General features: G+C 39.4%; 1 protein-coding gene and 1 long non-coding RNA gene across 5 annotated transcripts; both read left to right on the top strand.

Moving 5' to 3' along the window:
- The first annotated feature begins 4,103 nt into the window (after positions 1-4,103).
- On the top strand, positions 4,104-7,166 carry LOC108708564. The gene is made up of 4 exons (XR_001934493.2): positions 4,104-4,202; positions 4,317-4,343; positions 6,545-6,567; positions 6,855-7,166. It is a non-coding gene; the product is annotated as an uncharacterized LOC108708564 (long non-coding RNA).
- Positions 7,167-15,932: 8,766 nt separating this feature from the next.
- On the top strand, positions 15,933-20,789 carry zc3h10.L (zinc finger CCCH-type containing 10 L homeolog). Of its 4 annotated transcripts, XM_018244647.2 has the most exons (4): positions 15,933-16,058; positions 16,134-16,184; positions 16,649-16,689; positions 18,211-20,789. In XM_018244647.2, exon 4 carries the CDS (start codon positions 18,324-18,326, stop codon positions 19,560-19,562), a length of 1,239 nt encoding a protein of 412 aa, XP_018100136.1. In that variant the 5' UTR covers positions 15,933-16,058; positions 16,134-16,184; positions 16,649-16,689; positions 18,211-18,323; the 3' UTR covers positions 19,563-20,789.
- The last annotated feature ends 1,503 nt before the right edge of the window (positions 20,790-22,292 follow it).

Raw genomic sequence — 22,292 nt, 5'->3', positions numbered from 1 at the left:
TTTTGGGGTGATGTGCAGTGCCATTTCTCCTCCAAACATGGCGTGTGCAATGCAGTGACATCCAATGAGTTCAATTATGGTCTCATCTGACCAGGCTATAGTCTACCAGAATTTCATTGGATTGTCCAAATGTTATGCAGCAAAACAAGCTTCAACATGCTTTTTCTTCAGCAGTGGACTCTTGCACGGTGGCATAGAGGCCATGTAAGTTGAGTGCATTACTTTCTGAAGCTCTCCATGACTGATCCTTGGCTCTTGGACAACTCTTCTGATTATTCTTTTGACTCGTCTGTTAGATCTCTTGCAAGGAGCACCTAGTTATGGCTGATCCACTTCCGGATTATGGCCGTTTTAATTGTTCTATGAGTCTCTCAGAAATAATCAAAACACACCGGCTACGTATAAGCAAAGGTTTTTATTACATACATAGAATGAAAAAGATATACATTACCGAGTGAGCAAAGTATGCAAGCAACTACCCTCTGCCTTCAAGACTGGGAGATCCACAAAACAGTCCGCAGATCGAGGCTCAAACGGTTCCAAAGATCCTATGGCTATTCCACAGGCCTAGTGGTTGTCACGTATAAACCCCACAAGCCAATCTCAACTGACCGAATGGAGACCCCCAGTTTATATAGGCTTAACTCATATAATGATTTTGTTAATAACAGATTTTGCTTCCCATGCGCTTATCAGGATCTGGCCAGACTCCCAACAAGCACATCTGAAACAGAGATCTTATCTTAGCTAACTGGTAGCTGAATAGTATATTGTGCCCCTAGCTATAATAAAGAAGAGTCTGATAAGGGCTTCAGAAATCATACACATATTAGAATACATATGATTTATTACAGGCCCCAACTGTGCTCACTGGAACATTCAGAAGCTTAGAAATTCACCTGTAATCAATGCCATCAGTATGTTTTGCAACAATAAGCTTGTGAGTCTTGAGAGAGCTCTTTCCCTGTGTTCCACTTTATTCCACATAACTTTATTTATGGACTTATTTGTTTTGATTTCTTTGTGTGGATTACTTGGTTGTTACTGACATCTGGTGTTAATTTCATATATATACAAATATATTTACTGAGAAAAACGTTGACATTTCCAATACTTATTTTGCCTGCTGTATACAGATAAACACACCACCTAGGTTTATTGGTAATGTATTACCAGAGTCGAAGGCAGTATTGTGAAAGACTGGTAAGTATTTATAGCCATATGCATCTATAGAAGAATAAACATCAATCACTAATAAATGTGTGGACTATAATCAGCAACGTCTAAGGGCAGAGAAACACGGCAATTCGGGAGATTAGCCGCCCGGCGACAAATCTCCACTTCTTGGGGGCGACTAATCTCCCCAAACTGCCTTCCTGCCAGCTAGAATGAAAATCGCCGGTGGGATGGCACTCGGAGAACTTCGTTTTACGAAGTCGCCCCAAGGTCACTTCAGGTGACTTCTGAAAACGATCCCGCCAGCAATTTTCATTCTAGCCAGCGTGAAAGCAGGGGAGGCAGTTTGGGGAGATTAGTCATCCTGAAGAAGAGGAGATTTGTTGCCAGGAGACTAATTGCCGCATGTCTCTGCCCTAAACGCAGGCACGTACGTAAATCTGCCCCATAGAGTGGACTTTGTAGCCGAAATCCTCTCTAAATGAAGGTCTTGATGTAGTATCATCTGAAGGGGCTTTATCATTTCTATCAGAGAAAGTTACTACATGGCAATACCCACACATCCCACCCACCGCCTCAATACACACGCACATCTCCTTTAACAGTAGTGGGGCCCATACATCAATTGGTTGGTAAATAAAATCCAGAGACAACTTTGTTTTAGGCTACCTCTGCACTTTCTCGACTTCCTGCCTACTTCTAAATATACTGCTAAAGCTGTTTAAAATAATTCCTTGAAAGTTATAGTTTAGAGACGCTGCATAGGGACTATTTGTTGACCAAATTTTTCAGCAATCTGGTTTCTAGGGCCAAAATCACCTTGGCAACCATGCACTGATTTCAATAAGAGACTGGAATATGAATAGGAGAGGTCCTGAATAGAAAAATGAGTAATAAAAAGTAGTGCTAACAATACCTTTGTAGACTTATAGAGCATTTGAATTCCATTTGAAAGCTGGAAAGCATTAGAAGAGGAAGACAAATAAAAAATGAAGGCCAACTGAAAAGTTGCTAAGAGTTAGCTATATAACATACTAAAAGTTAAAGGTGAACCACCCGTTAATATTCATTAGACCAATGGATAGCTAATGCAAACTGGGTCACCCTCTACTTTCTAGTTTTCCTTAATCATTCTTCCTCTCGCTCAAATACCAAATATACAGATTCTCACACTGTCTCTATATTGGTATGAACACGTTTTCTATTGTTTTACTGTAGCACTCATACTGAAAATTGTCAATCGTTTATAAACCTAGTTAAAGAATTTATTTAAAAAACAATCCTTATAAACTGGGGGATATGTTAATACAGATATGGGACCTGTTATCCAGAATGCTCAGGACCTGGGGGTTTTATAGATAACAGATCTTTCTGTAATTTGGATCTTCATACCATAAAATAATAGCCAAAAAATATAATTAAAAGTTCAAACCATTTATTAGGACATACAGGTGAAGGCCTGATGCGTTTCATGCCTATTGGGTCACTTACTCATAGGCTAATGAGCACACCCCTAAACATTTCTTTTAAAGGGGTTGTGACCAATCAGAGCTGTGTATACATCAACCAATTACAAATGTGAAGACAATTAATTTTAAACACACAGCCTTTCTGTAATTCGGAGCTTTCTGGATAACGGGTTTCCGGATAATGGATCCTATACCTGTACTATTAAATTGCTAACTTTGTAAACTTGCCCCTGTGTAGTATACTAAACATATGTTATATAAGCAACAATGGCTTTAAATTAGGTGGGATTCAGTATGATTCAGACGACCAGACTTTTCTGTTTTTTTGCATCTACTAGTGCAGGTGTCCCCACAGGTGAGCAACACAAGCATGAATAAAGTTCCTAGGGATGGCAAATAAGGCATGTGATTGTCTATTTTATAGCCCTATGTGTATTGGCAGCCTACAAGAGGCTCTGTTTGGCAGTACACCTGTTTTATGCAACCAAAACTTGCCTCCAAACCAGGAATTAAAAAAATAAGCACCTGCCACTGGGAGCAACATCCAAGAGGTTGGAGAGCAACATGTTACTCACGAGCTACTGGTTGGGGATCACTGCACTAAGGCCTCTCACTGTGTTCTGATCCATGTAATTGGCTAAGTCTGCCCTCCAGTCATTTCTGCAGACAGCGAGGGTCATTTATCAACACTGGGCAAATTTGCCCATGGGCAGTAACCCATTGCAACCAATCAGATTGCTGCTTTCATTGTTCTACTTGCAGCTGTCACAGATTGGTTGCTATAGGTAACTGCCCATGGGCAAATTTGCCCAGTGTTGATAAATGAGCCCCAGTTGCGTTTGCAATATGGGGAGCTCAACCCACTTGAAATTCACCTGTGAAGGTGCCAGGTGTTAATACTGGAGAACCTCACCTGCTTTGGATCTACGGATACATAGGAAAAAATCCAGTAGCATACTGCAATACGTGAAAAAGTCTTGATAAAGAGGTCAGGTGCCCCCAAAAACATTGCCCTTTTCCTGTATGTACATGGGCTAAATAAAACGCAAAACTGTCCAATTGCCCCCAGCCTGTTATTTTCTTCCTGTAGACTCTGGCACTTCACCCCTCACTCATCTTCCTTTATTCTCTGTTGATCCACAAACGCACCCAGTCACCCCGACATTTCCCTACAGCATATTACTAGTTGCTCCATCTACCTTGTGGTACTGGCCAGCTTAACAGTAGCAGTTGTACTAAAAGTTAGAATTGTGATAGAATTGCAATTAACAACAACAAAAAAAGAACCACCTGATGTGGAGCTGCACTTCATAAACACGTACTATCGATATGCTAACAAAGTACAGGCACTTAGACGCCTCACATAATATTAATAGTAACAAAAATCGTTTACACAAAATGGAACCTGACGCGAATTAAAAAAAAAAAAGGAACTACATTTCCCACAGTACATCTGCGAAGCTGCAGATTTGGGCGGAACTTGCGTCACGTTCAAGGGTTTAAATACTACCCCTCGGCTTCAATACTTCCTCTTGTCATTGGTGCCATCTTAGGAAGGTGTGTAATGTTTGCTGGAGCTGACTTGGTGGCCTAGAAGTAATCCGTTTCCATCCAGGTACCGGAGCCGGGATATTATAATACCACTAACCCCTCTATCTTGTGTTTTTGCAGGCTTTTCTTCTCAAGATGAGAGCCAAGGTAAGAACCTGTACATTACTGATTTGCCTTAGTTTCTTTCTCTCGGCAAAGAGGGTCCAGTGAGCCCTTCGTTCTTTTCTTCTACAATGTTGTATAACGATGGTTAGCGTTAGTAGCGGGCTGCTTAGAATAGAGGTTTGGAACTATGGGCGCAGCTTGTATTCCCTACTTGTTGTGTGCGGAGGAACTCGTGTTTTCCATTGTGCTGCCATCTTGTATTGCTACAGGCGGGATCACTTCTCTTCCCACAGTGTGTGCTCCTCCTCCTCTACCAAACCGCCTTTATTTACACTTTGGCGATATGTTACAGCACACTTGCTTTGTTGTTAATGAGGCGCATAAACACTTTTGCTTTTTGCCTAATTTCATTATGTAAAGACCATGGGATATGAACTCCATAGTTCAGGGTTAGGCAATGCTTTGAAATCGGTTTTGCTGATCCTCCATTTTAAATCATGAAGGTTTGACCTGAGACTCAAAACAAGGCCTGGTATTTTATGCACACAAAGGCCAGAAATAGTGTCGGTCTAATGTATCTCAAACAGCCCCTCTTGATATGTTCATGCTTTATATAACATATTTTAATTTCATCAGAAGTACTGATTTTTCTTTTTAATGCTATTTACTTTCCCTCTGCAAATTACCTAGCTGCAGTAAAGTATTTGTCCTTTGAGTGCTTGGCCTGCATCTAGAATCCCATCCATAAAGCTGTCCATGCACTTTACAATTTAAATTGCCAAATAAGCTGATCTATGTGATGTGGCTGCCCATGCCATGGGTTAAATAAGCTGCAGTCCCTTTATTTCAGTGCTCACTCAGCAGTTTGTATCAATCTATCTTGAATCAGTGCCAGTAGAGGGCATTAACTGTGATTTCAGAAGGAATCCAATAGTGCTCAGTGAATTAAATACACAGCTTTGCAGATTTACTTAAATTGGATGTCCACATTTCTGCAAAAATGTAGCAGTATTTATGGCAGATCCCCCACATCTCTGAACATTACGTTTTGGTATGATTATGTGAGACTTCACTTGACGTGACTGGCTAAATTTTGACCACAGCCAAATGGGTCACAACTACAGACCAATTTGGCAAATTTTGCATAGTATAGGGCCGAAGCAAAGGCCTGGCCAGTTAGAAAATTCCACCTGTCTGTGTTCTCATAGTAGTTAAAATCCTATTGGCTAACTCAGAGCACGTGTGTGTAATGCTAACAGAACAGTCCTTTTTGCCAAGATACATGTGGGACATTTTGCTGCATCAACAGTCCTGCTTGAATTGTGATGGCTGTGGAGATGCTGCAAGTAGCATTAGGAAGTTGTGCTAGATATTTTTTTTTAAATTCTTTGATTGTAGCAAAACTATATTGTTTGCAATTTGTATCCAGGTAATTCAGTCCCATTGGCTTTAAATCAAAGCTAGTTTCCATCTTGCTGTTTTACATAATGATACATGGTTGTAAGACTAGTTATGTAAATGGCCACCTGCCCAGAGTCTGGCATAGTGCTCACTAAAAGTTTTCTGGGCAAAATAGCTTAGCCCAACTGGAGTGCTTCCTGTTGCCTACACTATCAGTGGTAAACTTTTCCTATATTAGGTGTGTTAAAACTTGAATATCTGTGTATAATTCAGAAATGTGTACACTTGTAGTCACATTTGGTAACTATTTTTAATGTAAAGCAATAGTTTGTTCATTGAGTGGAGTTGTAACCTTCACTAGATGGTTTCCAGAAGGTTTGTCTCTTTGATAAAGCCTAGAAACTGATTCCACATGGCTACTCGGAAGCTGAGCCAGTGTAGACACTAGGTTGCTAGGTCCTGCATGTGGTCTATTAAATGACTTGCTTTCAAGCATAGATGCCTAGATTTGTAAGTAGGCAAGGCTTCAGGATGTGTGGTATCATCCATATAATCAAATGCTGCTCTATGATGTCTCACTAGCCATTGCAAGCAATTGTGCACTACTTTGCACTGTGTACTAGTGCCTAATGGTAACCAGGTTTTAGCTCTGTAGCTGCAGCCAAAAAGTAATTTAGTTTCACTTTAACTTTTGCTTCTCGCAAATGCTGTTGACTGATTGGGAATTGTGTTAAATGGGGTGGTCTAGCTTAGAGTATTAGCTTTAACCCAGGGTAAATGCTCTCAACTCTACAATGTTGAACTAATGTGTTTTTTTTTTTTTTGGTTTTTTTTCCTTGCAGTGGAGGAAGAAGCGTATGCGCAGGTATGTTACCATAAAAAAAGCTTTTTAAACATGTTAAGAATCTTTTCTTTGCCTATGTTTTCTCTGATAGTAAAGGTGGCTAGAAGACTAGGCTTGGCAAGGCTACTATGTATGATGTATTCTATATTCTGTCTAGCCTTGCAGTTATGGGGGTGCCAGAGCCAGTGGATGAACTTTTTATTTAATGCATTAACTGTCCAATCGAATAGCTCAAAGTGGCAAGTGTTTGTTTCATTTGACTTTTGTTTGCACTGGACCATGTGAAGTAAATTTAATTATTTTTATAGGCTGAAGCGCAAAAGGCGAAAGATGAGGCAAAGGTCCAAGTAGACTTCTCCTCCATTGCTGCTTTTGAGACTGGCAAGCTGAACATGGCTCTTGAGAACAGACTATAAAGCATGTTGCTGAATAGCCATCCCAAGGAAGCTGTCCTGCACTGGAAACTGATCCCAACCACAGTTCACATTATGCAAGTTTTGGTTGAAAATCTTCAGTTCTTCGAACAGTGACTGAGATACCCTTTACATCTGCTGTCAGGAGTTTTGGACTTGTTTGTGGTCTCATGTAGCAAGTGTAATTAAAGTGGTTTGTTAAATCCAGCCAATTTGTGGAAAGTTTTGTTAAAAAAAAAATCACAACATGAAATCAGAATTCCAGGCCTTTGCACTGCCATCTGATATTCTACAGATCAAGCATTTTTTTTTATCCACTTTAATGGGTGTTGTATGAGAGCAACGTTTACCCAGAGACTTAAATCTGCCTGGATTTTTGTATAATTTCACTTTGGCATAATGCCAATCTGGATGCAAACCATAATCTGTCTAGGTTTTGAATTTGGTGCATCTGTAGAAAGATTAAGGCCACGTTTAAATGAGAATTGCTAAGTTTTTTCAGAATATGGAGAAAATCCCAATGGTAGCACACTAGCAATCTTTTAAGCATAGTACAATAAATCGCTTGCTTGAGATTGCAAGGTAGAAATGCCACAAACTTGCGTTTACCCTAGGAATTTTTTTGGGGGGGGGGGCTGGTAACACTTTTGATGAATCCAAATTGGAATGTTTCAACGCCAGTATTCTGAACATCTTAAATATGCATATAATTAACAATGTGGTGCACAGTTACCCATACTATTAAAATGTGTGAATAGCACAATTTGCATTTTGGAGCAGTTTTATCTCCCATATGCTTTAAATACATTAAAGATAAAACATTCTTAGTATGAAAACCAGGGGTCCTGTGTAATCTACACACCAAACTATTGAAACATTTTGGCATGTAGAGGGTATTAAATTTGTTGCACACAAGTGCCCTTGCTACGTGTTTGAAGAATATAAATTGTGCAGGTACCAGTAGCCACCTGCCAGCAATAAACTCTTAAACAAAATAACACTAGTACCTTATGCTTAAAATTGGCTAATAGCAATTTATTGCAAGGTGCTTCAGACACTGCACCCAAACATTTTGGGACCCAACTGGCCTTTCCTTGGCATGTAGAGGGTATTAAAATTAAATGTTACACATGAGTGTCCTTGATACTTATGTAGCTACTGCAAAATTGTGAGGTTAAACTCATTGCAACACCAAAAACACATTTTTGAAGTGGCTGGTAATCAAAATGCCGATCTGGGGGGGGGGAGACAAGGTTAAGAGTATGTGATAACTAGGGATGCGGTGAATCCGAACTCTAATTTACATATGCAAATTAGGGGCAGGGAGGGAAATTGCTTGACTTTTTGTCACAACAAGGAAGTAAATGTTCCCCTTCCCATCCCCAATTTACATATGCAAATTCGGGTTCAGTATTCGGCAGAATCCTTCAAGGATTCGGGGGTTCGCGAACCCAAAATAGTGGATTTGGTGCATCCGTAGTGACAACTTGCTAACATGGTATATAAGATTATCTGGAAAATCTTTCTACTAATGTAAAATTAAAAAGTACACGCAGACAACCTAGATTCAATCTCGGTCCATGCATAACTAAACTATGGTTCTTTTGGAAAGCACAGTGGAACAGATCTTCTGTAATCCCTTACCTTTTTAGGGCTGAAATACATGGTGTGCCTTCATATCCGACTATCTCGATGAGAGGAAGTGCATGCGACGCGACTGATGAGCCAAATATAATGTAAGTGAGAAATTTTGGACCTACAAGCTGCGTGCAGCCAACAAGACTGTCTGATCAAGACGAATTGTTCGCATCCAGCAATCGTGTTGGATGCACACAGCTTGTAGGTCCAACACTTCTATTACTTGCATTATATTCATTATACTAGCATCCATATCACCAAATGCGATTCCTCATGGCATCTGGTCCAAAGGCACAGTGTATTTTCAGCCCATTACATTTGCTGCAGGAAATCAAATGTGGGTGCTGTAAAAAGAAAGCACTAGAGGATCATGGCAGTATGTTGCCATTAAATGGGTTGGCATAGTACAAGAAATCGCTGGGACATGGGTAATGCTAGCAGGATCTGTCTTTGCAAGGACTTAACCTGCTAACGTTAACTTGTGTGCCAGTGATTTCTTGTACCACATTGGAATTGAGGTTGCCTCTATCACTGCACCAGGGTGTTATTTCTGGAGGGCCAGGGTGTGTGAGTGCATCCAAAACTTTTGGCATTCTATGGTACAGCTCAGTCTTAAGTAGGTGGGTAAATTACAGACACAGGATATTTTAAGTGCCAGTTAAATACAGTTACATAGTTAAATCGGGTTGAAAAAGTCCAAGTTCAACCCCTCCAAATGAAAACCCAGCATCCATACTTTCACAAATTATATATACCTATACTAACTAAAGAGTTTAGTAGAACAATAGCCTATATTTGATGTATAAATACAATATAGTATTAGCAAATATAGATACAGTATACAATACCCACCTCAATGTCTTTAATCGGGGATCCTCAAACTTTTTAAACTGGGCCAGTTCACGGCCTCAGATTGTAATTCATTGATTATTAAATTCATGTTACGCTTAATCAAGTAATTTATTCAGTGAGTAATCAATTTTAAAGCAATCATTGCATGCACTCTCATCCCAGTCTAGAGAAATAATTAATAGCTTAACCAAGGCTATGGCCCTTAATAGGGCAGAAATTACGAGACCTCAGTGATTTAAATGTAAAATAAAATGAATGCAGTTGGTTATGGGCACTCAGGGTTCTACATAATATGGGGATAATTAAGGCCCACCAGAAGCAAATTCCAATCCAGACAGGAAAACTCACCACTCAGCGCAAAAGAAGTAGAGAGGCCAGGTAGGTGGTTGTAATAGCCAGCAAACCGCTAACCGAAATACCCAGCACAGAACAATCAACAGGCAGGAATCTAAATATACCGATGCTCCCTCACTGATTCCCCCATGACATAATCAGTGGGAGAGAGTGGACAACCGAAGCGCCACAGGGAGAGCAGTCATGGACAGTCTGGTGGCGGCAGCAGGGCCCATTAGGTCTGGGGGTCCGGAGGTTCTGGGAACAGTTTTTTACGCAAAACCGAAGTGCCGCACACCACTTGCCAGCGGCTGTGGGGGCTGGGTAGATGACACTGGACGGCTGTAGTTTGAGGACACCTGTCCTTAATAAACAAATTAAAAAAGCAAAGGGTCAAGGACAGAGCCCTGTGGTAATCCACAAACAATGGTTTCAATTAGAAAATGTTCTATTTATCATCAGTATTTGTAATCTACAAATAAGCCAGTTCATTATCCATATATATATGTTCCAGGCTAATATTCCCCCTACGCTGTGTGTGTGACGTCACACAATGTGTGCGCATGATGTTACTTCAGCCAACCAGCCCGGCCCCTTACCCCTCACCTCTTTCACCAGATTTCCTATTGAAATCCGTGGCGGAGGCTGGGCGAAAAATGTTTTGTTTTTTTAATTTAAAAAATATATTTATAGGCACCCAAAACCTGCCGCCCTAGGCACATGGCCTTGGGTGCCTTCTGCTCACTTCCTAATAGAAGGCAATTACATTTATCTAGCAAGACCGCTGTGTCTGTTATGAAATGCTAGGCAGACACAATATGTCAGGAAATGTGGGGCCATAGTGGGTGTCATTCTAGTCATGTCAAAATTGGGTGTGGCTAAAATGATGATCCTCATTCAGTTTTTCACAAGTTCATTGTTACTTTAAAGAGATACGGTCATGATTTTTATGGTGTAGTTTATATTTCTTAATTAAATTGTTTACACTGCAATAATTCACTCTACCATATGAAATGCCATAGTGGGTGTCATTCCAGTCATGTCAAAATTGGGTGTGGCTAAAATGATGATCCTCATTCAGTTTTTCACAAGTTCATTGTTACTTTAAAGAGATACGGTCATGATTTTTATGGTGTAGTTTATATTTCTAAATTAAATTGTTTACACTGCAAATAATTCACTCTACCATAAGAAATATCATTCCTGAACCAAGAAGTATATATTTTTTTACTTGTAATATTGGTGTGTAGGCAGCCATCTCAGGTCATTTTGCCTGACCCTGTACTTTCAGAAAGAGACAGCACTTCGAGGTGGAACTGCATTCGGGCTGGCTATTGTTCCTTATACTCAATGTAACTGGAGGAGTCACAGTGGGACTTGGATTTTTACTATTTAGTTCTATTCTTAGATCTACCAGGGAGCTGTTATCTTGTGTCAGGTACAGTAGCTGTGGTCTGGTTACCTTCCCATTGTTCTATTGTTAGGGGATGATTTCAACTTGCAGTGCAGCATTGAAGAGTGACTGAAGTTTATCGAAGCACAAGTCACATAACTCGGGACACCTGGGAAACTGACAATATGTCTAGCCCCATGTCAGATTTCTTTCTTTTGGAAAATGGATTTCAGTGCAGAATTCTGCTGGGGCAGTACTATTAACTGTACTTTTACTTAAAACATGTTTTCTCATAACAAAATCACTTTAACGGGCATGTAAAGACAAAAACTTTAAATCCCATTTTTACTTTCTTTAATAAAAAATGTGTACCATTTTTATAAGAAACCTAACTCTATGCAGTGAAATTATCCCTTCATTTACTGCTGTGGATAGGAATTTAAGATGGTCCCTAACTGCTCTGCAGGTAAACAATCATACTTATGAACAGCAGCTTTGTTTGTTTCCTTGTAGAGCAGTGACTGTGTAGAGATTTGTATTGGATTTTATTTTTATCTTTACACCCGTTTTACTGTTTCCAACTCCAGCTGCAGGGACAACGATCATGGAGCCTAATTTAAACAGATAAACTGGGATTCTCATTGAAAGATTATTTTGCTGCAGCCACCGGTTCTGCAGAGTTGGAGAAAGTTTGTATTAAACAATACAAAAACTATAAAATCCACATTAGATCACATGGCAACACAGGACCCAGTGCAGTCTGCCTATTCTGATTATTAATCTGTCTTGCTGTATTGGCTTCTGGCAAATATTATTTGACTGTGCTGTTTTAATCATTTATGACGATCCCTAAGCAGCCTAGACCACACTGAGCATGTGCACAGTCTTGCAAAGATGTTTAACAAAGTTACAAGATGACAGCCCTCTGTGGCCAACTTTGAAAGCATAAATAATTTGTTTAATTAGGCTTGTGGTGCAGTAAGTTTATGTTTAGTATACAAAATAAAGCATTTCTAGCCTTATTCTATTTTAGACTTTACTTCCCCTTTAAGGGTACCAAAGTGGCAAATAGGGAAGATGGACAGCTTGAATGCTAATAAGAACAGTAGTGGCCGTACTTTACTAATGCAGGGTCTACTTTTAGAGATGTTGGCCCATTATGATCTACATCCATAAAAGCATTGTTAGCATTCTGTTCAATGCAAAATACTTAAATATTATGTTGATTTATGAGAGAATTTATATTGCTACATTTAACAAATAACTATTTCTTATCTAACTTTAAAATAAAAAAATATCTGAATGAAAACAATGAAACAGGAGAGTGATTTAGACAAGCTGTTTGTTGACAGTGTCTTGGTGTCATGAGATCTACTGATCATTAGCTAAAGGTCTACTGGTAGATCCCGATCTACCTTTTAGACATCCCTGAATTATAATGAATGTATATTATAATGCCTGAGATATCACTAGAGCTATAGCAAAATCACTGTGAAGACTACCTGTTCATGCATCCATAACTTTGTTCTGGAACAAGTTGAGTCCAACAAATGTTGCACCACAAGGCAGGGCATTTACTCAAAATGTCTGAAAACCTATACAGAAAACTTACAGGTAATTCAAAATATGCCAATTGTTACTATTTGTTTAAATAAAGTAAAGATGATCAAATAAGAGGTTTCTTAGCATGCATAAGTAGGAGGTTATTGCTAATAGCAGGGGGTGCTTGACTATTGCTGTAATTATGTCCGAACCAAAATACCCCATTCCATAGACAATTGGAATTATGAAACAAGTGTTTTAGATGATGGACTGGCTTGTGGGCCAAAGAGTCAAACGTGATTTTGGCTTCCACGCTGATAAACAAAAAGCATTATTATATATTATTATTATTAACATGTATTTATATTGCTTATATTTATATAAACTGATTTCTACTTTTTACAGACCTCCTGTACAGTGATGTATGTCACCCTCAAGCACAGTAAGTTGCCCGTTAGGCAGACAAACTACTCATCCAAATCTGGGCATGTATGGCCACCGTAACATGGAATGTTTTAGTGTAGTGTTTCTCCGATATGTAATAAAGAGCACAAGGTTTCTGAAGGCACAGTAAACCATAGCAACAAATAAGATGTTTGCTTTTAAAAGAGAAGGAAAGTCTTTTTGCACTTGGGGGTGCCAAATGTTATGCAAACAATTATATCAAAAGATAAATGACCCAGGCTTATTTTTAGTAAAATAAATTATTTATTAGTATCCACATTAAAAAGTTTGATAAATACTGACCCCACATGGCCCACCTTACGCATTTCGTACCCTCCGGCACTTGGTCATAGGTGTCTCTGTCAGCAGCATGTTCCACACAGAATTTAAACCCAGGTAATCCCTCCCATTTTTTCTTAAAACCAATCAAAAGTCGAAGGGGATTAACTTTATATCTAGTCACAAAATTGCCTATGTGGGGCATTCATATAATATCCTTTACATTATATATTATAAACTCCAGTTTCATTTTAGTATTGGCAGATCTAATCAATTATTATACAACATAGTATATTTAAAATGTATAAATATCAAAAGCATCAAAAAAGTTTACATAAACCACTTTGCACAGGTGTCCAATTCCATAAATGTATTATAAACTATAAAAACCGTCACTAATTCATTCTATTAAAAATTCTCCAATAAAGATATTTACAAAGCATAAAGCAGGTCTCTACTCTTTAATATTCAAGTATAACAGGTGACATCAAATTCATGGTTAAGTCCTAATGGCAGATGTGTTCCCAAATGAAAAATCCAATATACCTATCTCCTTTCTAAAAGGCTTAAATTATCTCCCCCTCTTACTCTTTGTCTTACTCTTTCTATCCCCTGAATGGAAAAAAAAGTCTATGTCTCCTCCATTACATGTTGTGAAATGTCTAGTGATATTACTTTTTTCTGCTGTTCGGGGATTTCGAACCTGATATACTAATACTAATTCCCGGACTCAACACCTTGAAAAAGTGCTCATCACCATAAAGGATAGGCAAAGATTTCTTTACAATTCTGGAGATTTAAAATAATTATTTACTAAATCTGGTGGTAACAGCCACCTTTTCTGACCATTCCTAACTTTTGTTTTTATTTCTGTGTGGAACATGCTGCTGACAGAGACACCTATGACTAAGTGCCGGAGGGTACGAAACACGCAAGGTGGGCCATGTGGGGTCAGTATGTATCAAACTTTTCAATGTGAATACTAATAAATAATTTATTTTACTAAAAATAAGCCTTGGGACATACATCTTTGATATAATTTTTTGCATTTTGGCTGCCTTTGGATTGGTTGCATGTCCCTCGGGCTTGTTAACGATTCACAGAAATCAAATGTATGGACTCCCGATTAGAAAATAATTGGTGCCAAATGTTAGGCACCCCCAAGTGATTGAATTTACTTACCTGAAACCCCAGGCCGGTGCTCCTATAAGCAAAAAACTGCACCAGCCCCGGGTTCTTCCAGCAAGTACCACAGATCGATCCTCTTCCGGCTTCTTCTTTCTTCAAATTTCCCAGGGGGAAACGCATGTGCAGTAGAACAAAATAGTCGAATTTTTAGTTAAAGTTCCGCTTTTCGCTCTACTGCGAATGAGCAGCCGTGCAAAGAAAGACGAAGACAGAAGACAATCGCTCTGTGTCGCTCACTGGTATAACACCGGTCTAGGCATTTTTCTGCACCAGCCTTATACAATCACTTGGGGGTGCCTAACATTTGGCACCCCCAAGTGCAAGAAACAGTTTTGTTCTCCTTTAAACGGGTGTCCATTTTATACTAGGGATGCACCGAATCCACTATTTTGGACTCAGCTGAACCCCCGAATCCTTTGCGAAAGATTCGGCCAAATACCGAACCGAAGGGGAAAACATTTTTTACTTCCTGATTTTGTGACAAAACGTCACAAGATTACCCTCCCGCCCCTAATTTGCATATGCAAATTAGGGTTCGGATTTGGTTCGGCCGGGCAGAAGGATTTGTCCGCATCAGAATCCTGCTGAAAAGGGCAGAATCCTGGATTCGGTGCATCCCTATTTTATACTACATTTTGATTGATTCCTATCAGGTCCGGACTGAGAATTAAAATAGGCCCTGGAATTTCAGGTACACAGAGGCCCAATCAGCCCACACAGAGGCCCAAACAACCATCACCAGCCCACTAAATACTGACTTTCTATGGCACCTTATAGCAGCCCCTCTGGCATTTGCCAGAACCCACACATTGCCAGTCCGGGCCTGGTTCCTATAGTTTACTGCATCTGGACAGGCCTGCTGATTTATTTTGTATAAATACGTATGGCCACAGTTAGGGTCGCCACCTGGCCTGGCCGGGAAAAATGAAGCTTGATGCCAATGTTATAAATAGGAAGAAATGGCAAGAATATAGGAAGGCTGGTATTTTTTTCCGGAAAAGGTGGCAACCCTAGCCACAGTGCTAATATCACTTTCGTTGATACTTTTCTTCCTTCACAAACATTACAAATACTACCACAGTTAACTGGGGGAGGTTATATCACATACAATAACTTTTATTAGAAACTTGTAGTTATTACAACTCATCATTATTTCGCTAGACTCTGTTATAGTATATTCCTATGTAATGGTTAACTGCGAAATCCAATGGAGATGCTTTTTATTGTAAGAAACCAGTAAGGTTTGCAGATGACTGAGCCGCACAAACACAATATGGCGGATAATCAGCACACACCGGCCCAGCATGAAATGTAGCCCGTCCATTGGATAAGTATTCAGGCGCTGCCCCGGAAGTAGGCGTGTCGCCTTGTTTGCGGACATTGTTCTTGGTGATGGTGGCGTCGGCCTAGTACGTATTTTTGAGCCCAAGGTAGGACGTTTCTCCGAAATATTCTCAGTGAATCGCAGCATTGTGTAGTTTTGAGCGCTGCCGCTTATTCCCTAGGTGTTCTCGGAGAAGGTTTATTCCGTCGCGAGGAAAGCGGCCAGTGAAGTGGTATGTATACAGCGTATGGACACAGTTAAGTAAGGAAGTAATCCCTGCACTATTTCAGCGCCAGCAGGTCACTATGCGTTAGGTACCTGGCAGTGCAAGTTTATGTATTCCCGCCTGTCGTGGTGTTTAGGCGCCATCTCTGCTGCTCCTGCACTGCATGTCTTCTATAGTACGTACCGTGAGATATATCCAAAAAACTATGTAGCCTTTAATCTGATCGGCTTCTTACCTCCGTCTACAAAAAAGCCATCGGATCAGATGTTGTATGGCAGCACTGCATCTCAGCATCTCTTTACGGCCCCACATAGTGTTAGACTGTAAACGTGTTCAGGAGGGAAATCCCTCTAACTGTACTTTCATTTTGGCAGAGCGGTTACAATCAGACTGCTCCTATTCTGTACAAGAAGTTTTGACTTAATAATAATCAAGGTACCCCTGTCCTGCCCATCTTTCTCTACATATAGATCAGATCCTTGGGCTTAAAGGAACAGTACCACCAAGGACTGTAAGTGTATCAAAATAAATAACATATAATGTACTGTTTCCCTGCACTTGTAAAACTGGGGTGTTTGCTTTATAAAGACTACTATAGTTTATATAAACAAGCTGCTGTGTAGCCATGGGGGCAGCCCAAGCACAGAATACACAGCAGATAAATTCTAAATAAGCCCATTGTATACTACAGATCTTATCTGTTGTCTGTTGTGTATCATGTGCCTTTTCTTCTTTTTTAGCTTTGAATGGCTGCCCCCATGGCTACACATCTGCTTCTTTAATAAACTATAGTAGTTTTTACCAGTGCATGCTTAACACTATATTATATTTTAATAACTTTGTCACTTTCATTTTTTTTGGTGTTAATGTTAAAGCTGTGAACACTGCAGTGACCAATCTTAGATCTATTTGATTTGAGCATGTGTGTAAGATGTAGCAACCAGGGTTGCTGTCCAACTACTAAATCAATTTTGACAATGTGCTTGATGGAAAATATGTAACTACTATAATTTTCCCCCAGTTTGCTCTCCCATTTTATCCATGTAACCCCTCCTACCCCTTATGTCACCCGTCCCCTCCACCTTTCGTTACAGCCCTGTAGCGTTTATTTTAAAGGTGGCAACCCTAAAAACAAATGTTTAGGTGTGCATGTTGTGGTGGAAAAAATAGCTGGATGGATAGTCCTTTATCCGGTACATCTATGACTAATTTCCAGCTTGCTACTTTTTAGGTATCCATTTCCCTGACTCTAAAGATGAGTTAAAAAATACCCAGGAACTAAAGCACATCTACTTATTGCAGAGTTCCAGAACAAGAATATTTTAACAATATTTTGATTTCTTCACCCTGGGATAGAAGCATTTTTAGGCTATTGGCACACTGCATTTGTGGAGGTTTACTTTCAGAGAAATCTGTGATAGTACTGCAAGGTCATATGCTGCTGATGATAGGAAGTCTCCAGGTTATAGTGGCTTTCAGCTGTCCTTAGGGAACTTAATTGCTTAGATTCCATGTGCATAAAATAAGAAACAGTAGTGTGTCCCCCTTCTCCAGGATTTATTATGGATAGTAAAAGTCAGTATTTATGACCATATAAAAGCTCATGACCCTTGTCTTTGAAAGTGTCAGTTGATAGTGTTAACTGGCATTACTATTATGATGCTTAGAAATGGACCAACTAATGTATTGAATTTTAACAGCTAAGTCTGGTGACCTAGCTTACTGTGGAAGACAAAAGTACAATTTAATGCTTAGAAAAAGTAAAAGAAAAAAAAAAAAACATGATAGTTTATGTGCTATATAAAAGCACTGCAGCCTCATACCTTTTATATGGTTATAGTATTCCTGACTTTTAATATCCTTGTCCAATAGTGGAGGCATGTAAGGTCATGTATATTAAGTATTATCCTGTGAGCCCTTTTAGAATCACCCACTTTAAAACCTTATATGTTTTGTTAGTCTTTTTAAGAATCCTCATTTTTGCCTCCGATAATGATATTGCTGACAGCTGAACAAATGTTCTTTTTTGCAGCTTTTACGCAGAGTGCTACTCTTTGCCTGGTACAGTGCACACGCTAAGGCAAAGCGCAAGCGTCGGATTTAAAAAAAAAATCTCATTAGTAAGAATCGAGCGCTGCTAGAACAATGCCTAACAGGGATAATGTAGCAAACTGTGGCAGCAGTGGTAGCGGCAGCGAGGAGGCAGCAGCTGTTGTGGAACATGTTTGCCGTGACTTTCTGCGCAATGTATGCAAGCGTGGCAAACGCTGCCGCTTCAAGCATCCAGATGCTGGCGATGTGTCTGACCTTGGGGTTCAGAAGAATGAGTTTGTGTTTTGCCATGATTTTCAAAATAAAGAATGTGAACGGCCGAATTGTCGCTTTATTCATGGTACAAAGGATGATGAGGAGTACTATAAGAAAACAGGAGAACTCCCACCTCGCTTGCGGCATAAAGTAGCAGCTGGATTAGGCCTGTCACCTACTGACTTGCCAAACAAGGATGAAGTACCCATCTGCCGTGATTTCCTAAAGGGGGATTGCCAGCGTGGGGACCGGTGCAAATTCCGACACTTGCAGCGTGAATATGAGCACCAGTATGATTATTCTTGTGATACGAGGGGAGGGATGATAAATATTGGTCTGAGCCCAGGAAGCTTATCTGCCCCTACAACTCGTGCCTATGAACATTATGGCAGTTGTGATGGTCTTACAGACACAGATTATTATTCTTCTTGCTACCGTTATGGGGACCGTTTTGACGATCCAGTTATGAAGAGAAGGCGCATGGGATACGATGGATATTATAGTGGTTCTCCAGTAGAGTACCGTCTCCTGGAAGAAGAGAATGTTATGCTCCGTAGACGTGTTGAGGACCTTAAAAAGCAAGTTTCTGTTTTGGCAGCAACCAATGAGGTTTTACTGGATCAAAATGCCCAGTTTCGTAGCCAGGCCAAAGTTGTTACCCTTAGTACACTGAGTACTACAGCCCCAACTAATGAGCAAGGTGTGAGATCTGTCACCAACTACAACCATGGCATTGCCCAAACACACACCACGCTTAGCAGTCATGCGTTGCAGCCACGAGTTGTTACTCAGCAGGAGCTTGTGGCTTCCTCTGGTGCACCTGCTTCTTCTCAAAGCAATGCCCCTCAGCAGCTAAACCCAGAAATAGCCCCATTGTCTGCAGCGCTGGCGCAAACCATTGCTCAAGGCATGGCACCTCCTCCTGTATCCATGGCTCCTGTAGCTGTTTCTGTGGCTCCAGTGGCTGTTTCAATGTCTCAGCCCCTGTCTTGTATCACAATGAGCCATGCCACTACACCCATGGTTACTTATCCTATAGCCTCACAGAGCATGCGCATAACAGCCTTGCCTCACTGATTAGCAAAACTCACAGCTACAGTGGCTTATATATGATTCCGTGGTGTAGTCCTGCCAGTAATAGACACACACACTTTTTTTGCCTTTCATTCTGTAACAGGGGAACACGTAAGTGGTACACTTCCAGCACTGTCTTGCATACCATCATATGCACAAAATTATATATATTTTAAAAGTGGAACTATCCAAAAACCAAAATGCAAGTTATAAATAGAAGCATGATATTCAATATAATGCCATTACTTAAGCTTTTTCTATTTTGAAGACCCTATATTCGGTTTATTTTGTCCCCTCCACTTTCCAACTTTGCTATTGAATTTTGTTGAATTTTGCTTTTCTGTAAGCACATGATCATACACATGCAACAATGGATTATATTGAGAAGTCCACAGTGCAATTTATAATAAGCCTTATTACAGTATTTGCACTATATTACAGACAAGTACAGGACAGAGACGTGCAAAAAAATGTGTTATTTAATCATTCCCATTATTTTCTCAGTGGCATGCCTGTCTAATCTTTGGTGATGTAGAACTTAGCAAGCTGCCAGTAGTAAGTGTGGAAAGTGGAGCTGTGGACACGGCAAATATATTATCTTCCGATTTATGAGCACATTTTTAACTCAGCTATTTATACTTGGCAGTTTTGTTTTGTGATAGTTCTGCTCTAATTCAATATCTACAGAAAAGCCTGTGCTTGTCATCTAGGGACATCCCATCAGTGCATATTTGTTTGTCCCATACTTATATGAAATTATACAACTGGTTAAATGTGTAACATACATACTAGGGATATTTAGTATGTATGCATGATTTTTGTTTTTTTTTCCCCTCCCTTGCCTTTTCTCTGATAGTTTCTGCTTCATTTGTTTAATATGTATAGAAAGACAGCCATCTTTACACAATTAGATATGATTGTTAGGAATTTCTCTGTAGTCTGTGCTGTGCCATTTGTATACTGCCTCTCAATAGTTGTATCTTGGTATTTCATTTTCTCCAAAATTTGGGATTTGGTGGGCTGCCATTGGCTAATTACAGTGCAAGAACTGCTCCCTAGTTCCTCCACTAATTTATATAATAAGAATCCGTGCTATTGCCAGTAAGGCAGTCTATGAATCTTTTCACATTGTATGTTAAACCATCTGCTTACCCCTTCTAATCTTATCCTTGTTTGTCTTGTGTAATAATGACTCCAGTTTGAAGAAATTAAATCTGTACCAGACTTTGATTTGTCATAAGTTTAACACCATTGTTAAGCTTTAGTGTTTTTCTTTCACACATTCCTACATGCTAGTTCTGCATATAGCATGTAAAAGAAGGCAATTTACAGTTTTATACAGATGGAGCATGTCCGATCCATTTGGTACACTCAGTCAACCTATTTTAGTGTATCTGGAGTTGCATTGTTTGTCTTGCACAGAAAATGGTTTATCTAAATAAACCGTTTTTTTAAATTGCTGGCAGCCTTATGAGAAAGGGCTGTTCAAATAAAAAAATTCTACATGATAGCCATTGTTCCAGTGGCCATGCACAGCTTTTTCAGAATCCTCAAAATTTTAAATGTATCTAAAATCTTTTGACAGTACAGGTATGGGAGCCATTATCTGGAAACCCATCATCCAGAAAGGCATATCCCTTAGACACCATTTTAATCATAATTCAAATTTTTAGAAATGGTTTCCTTTTTCTCTGTATTAATAAAACTCTACCCTGTACTTGATAACAACCAAGCTATAATTAAACCTTTTTGGAACCGAAACAATCCTATTGGGTTTGATGTTTAAAGCTGACCCGTCACCCACACATAAAGCTGTATTATGGAAGTTCTTTGCAAATGGAAAAAAAAATAATTTGGGTTTAATGAAAACATCCTGACCTGTTCTAAAGATGTTTAAAGGAAAAACAAATGTATGTCTCTACATGGCATAAAACCGTTCATTTGTAAAACCCTGCCTCACCTAAAGAATCCATTTTTACAATAATATACTTTTTAGTTAGTGTGTGCCATTGGGTAATCCTAAATAGAAAATTGCCCCTGGGATCGTAAAACAATGGAATGGCTTAATTTTTTCTGGTTTCCCTGATTAACTCAAGAAATTACAAAAAAATATTTAATTCAATAGGCAGAAAGTATGTTCAGCACAAGCTCTATCCATTGAATTTATATTGAACAAGAGGTATACTGGGCTTTAGGTACATATTCAGTATAAATAAAAATCCAACCAGATTTCCTTCCTCCATATTTTGTTCTTGTTTGTATGTTCTCTATTGCAGTGAATATCCCTTTGGAACATAGAAGACTTAAAATTAACTTTGTACACTAAAGTAAAGTTGAATAATTGCACACTTCTCATGTGAATCTATTCACTCTAGTACAGACCAATGCCATGTTGCTCATTCCTGAAGAGAAGCCGGCTATACATTATAGTCTACGATTATTTATACATATAGAGTTGCCCTCTGCTTCTGACCAGTGTACTATGGATGTCTTTTCAGTAATCAGGCAGTTTTGAAAACTTAATCTGCACCATGTTGGTCATAGAATGATGCGTAAAAAAAAAAAAAAAAGACCTGATTAGGAAGTGATTTGTTCAACAGATCATATATTTCTTCTATCGCTCCATGAAAAGTTGTCCTTTTACTTCTGAGTTATCCATTCAAGTAACCCATGGGTTCATATGACTGTTGTGCAGTGGTAGCAATATTGCTGCAAATCACATTTATTTCTACT

Source organism: Xenopus laevis, chromosome 2L (assembly GCF_017654675.1).
Source record: "Xenopus laevis strain J_2021 chromosome 2L, Xenopus_laevis_v10.1, whole genome shotgun sequence".
In the NCBI taxonomy this organism is placed as follows: domain Eukaryota; kingdom Metazoa; phylum Chordata; class Amphibia; order Anura; family Pipidae; genus Xenopus; species Xenopus laevis.
This window is presented reverse-complemented; position numbering and strand designations above follow the sequence as displayed.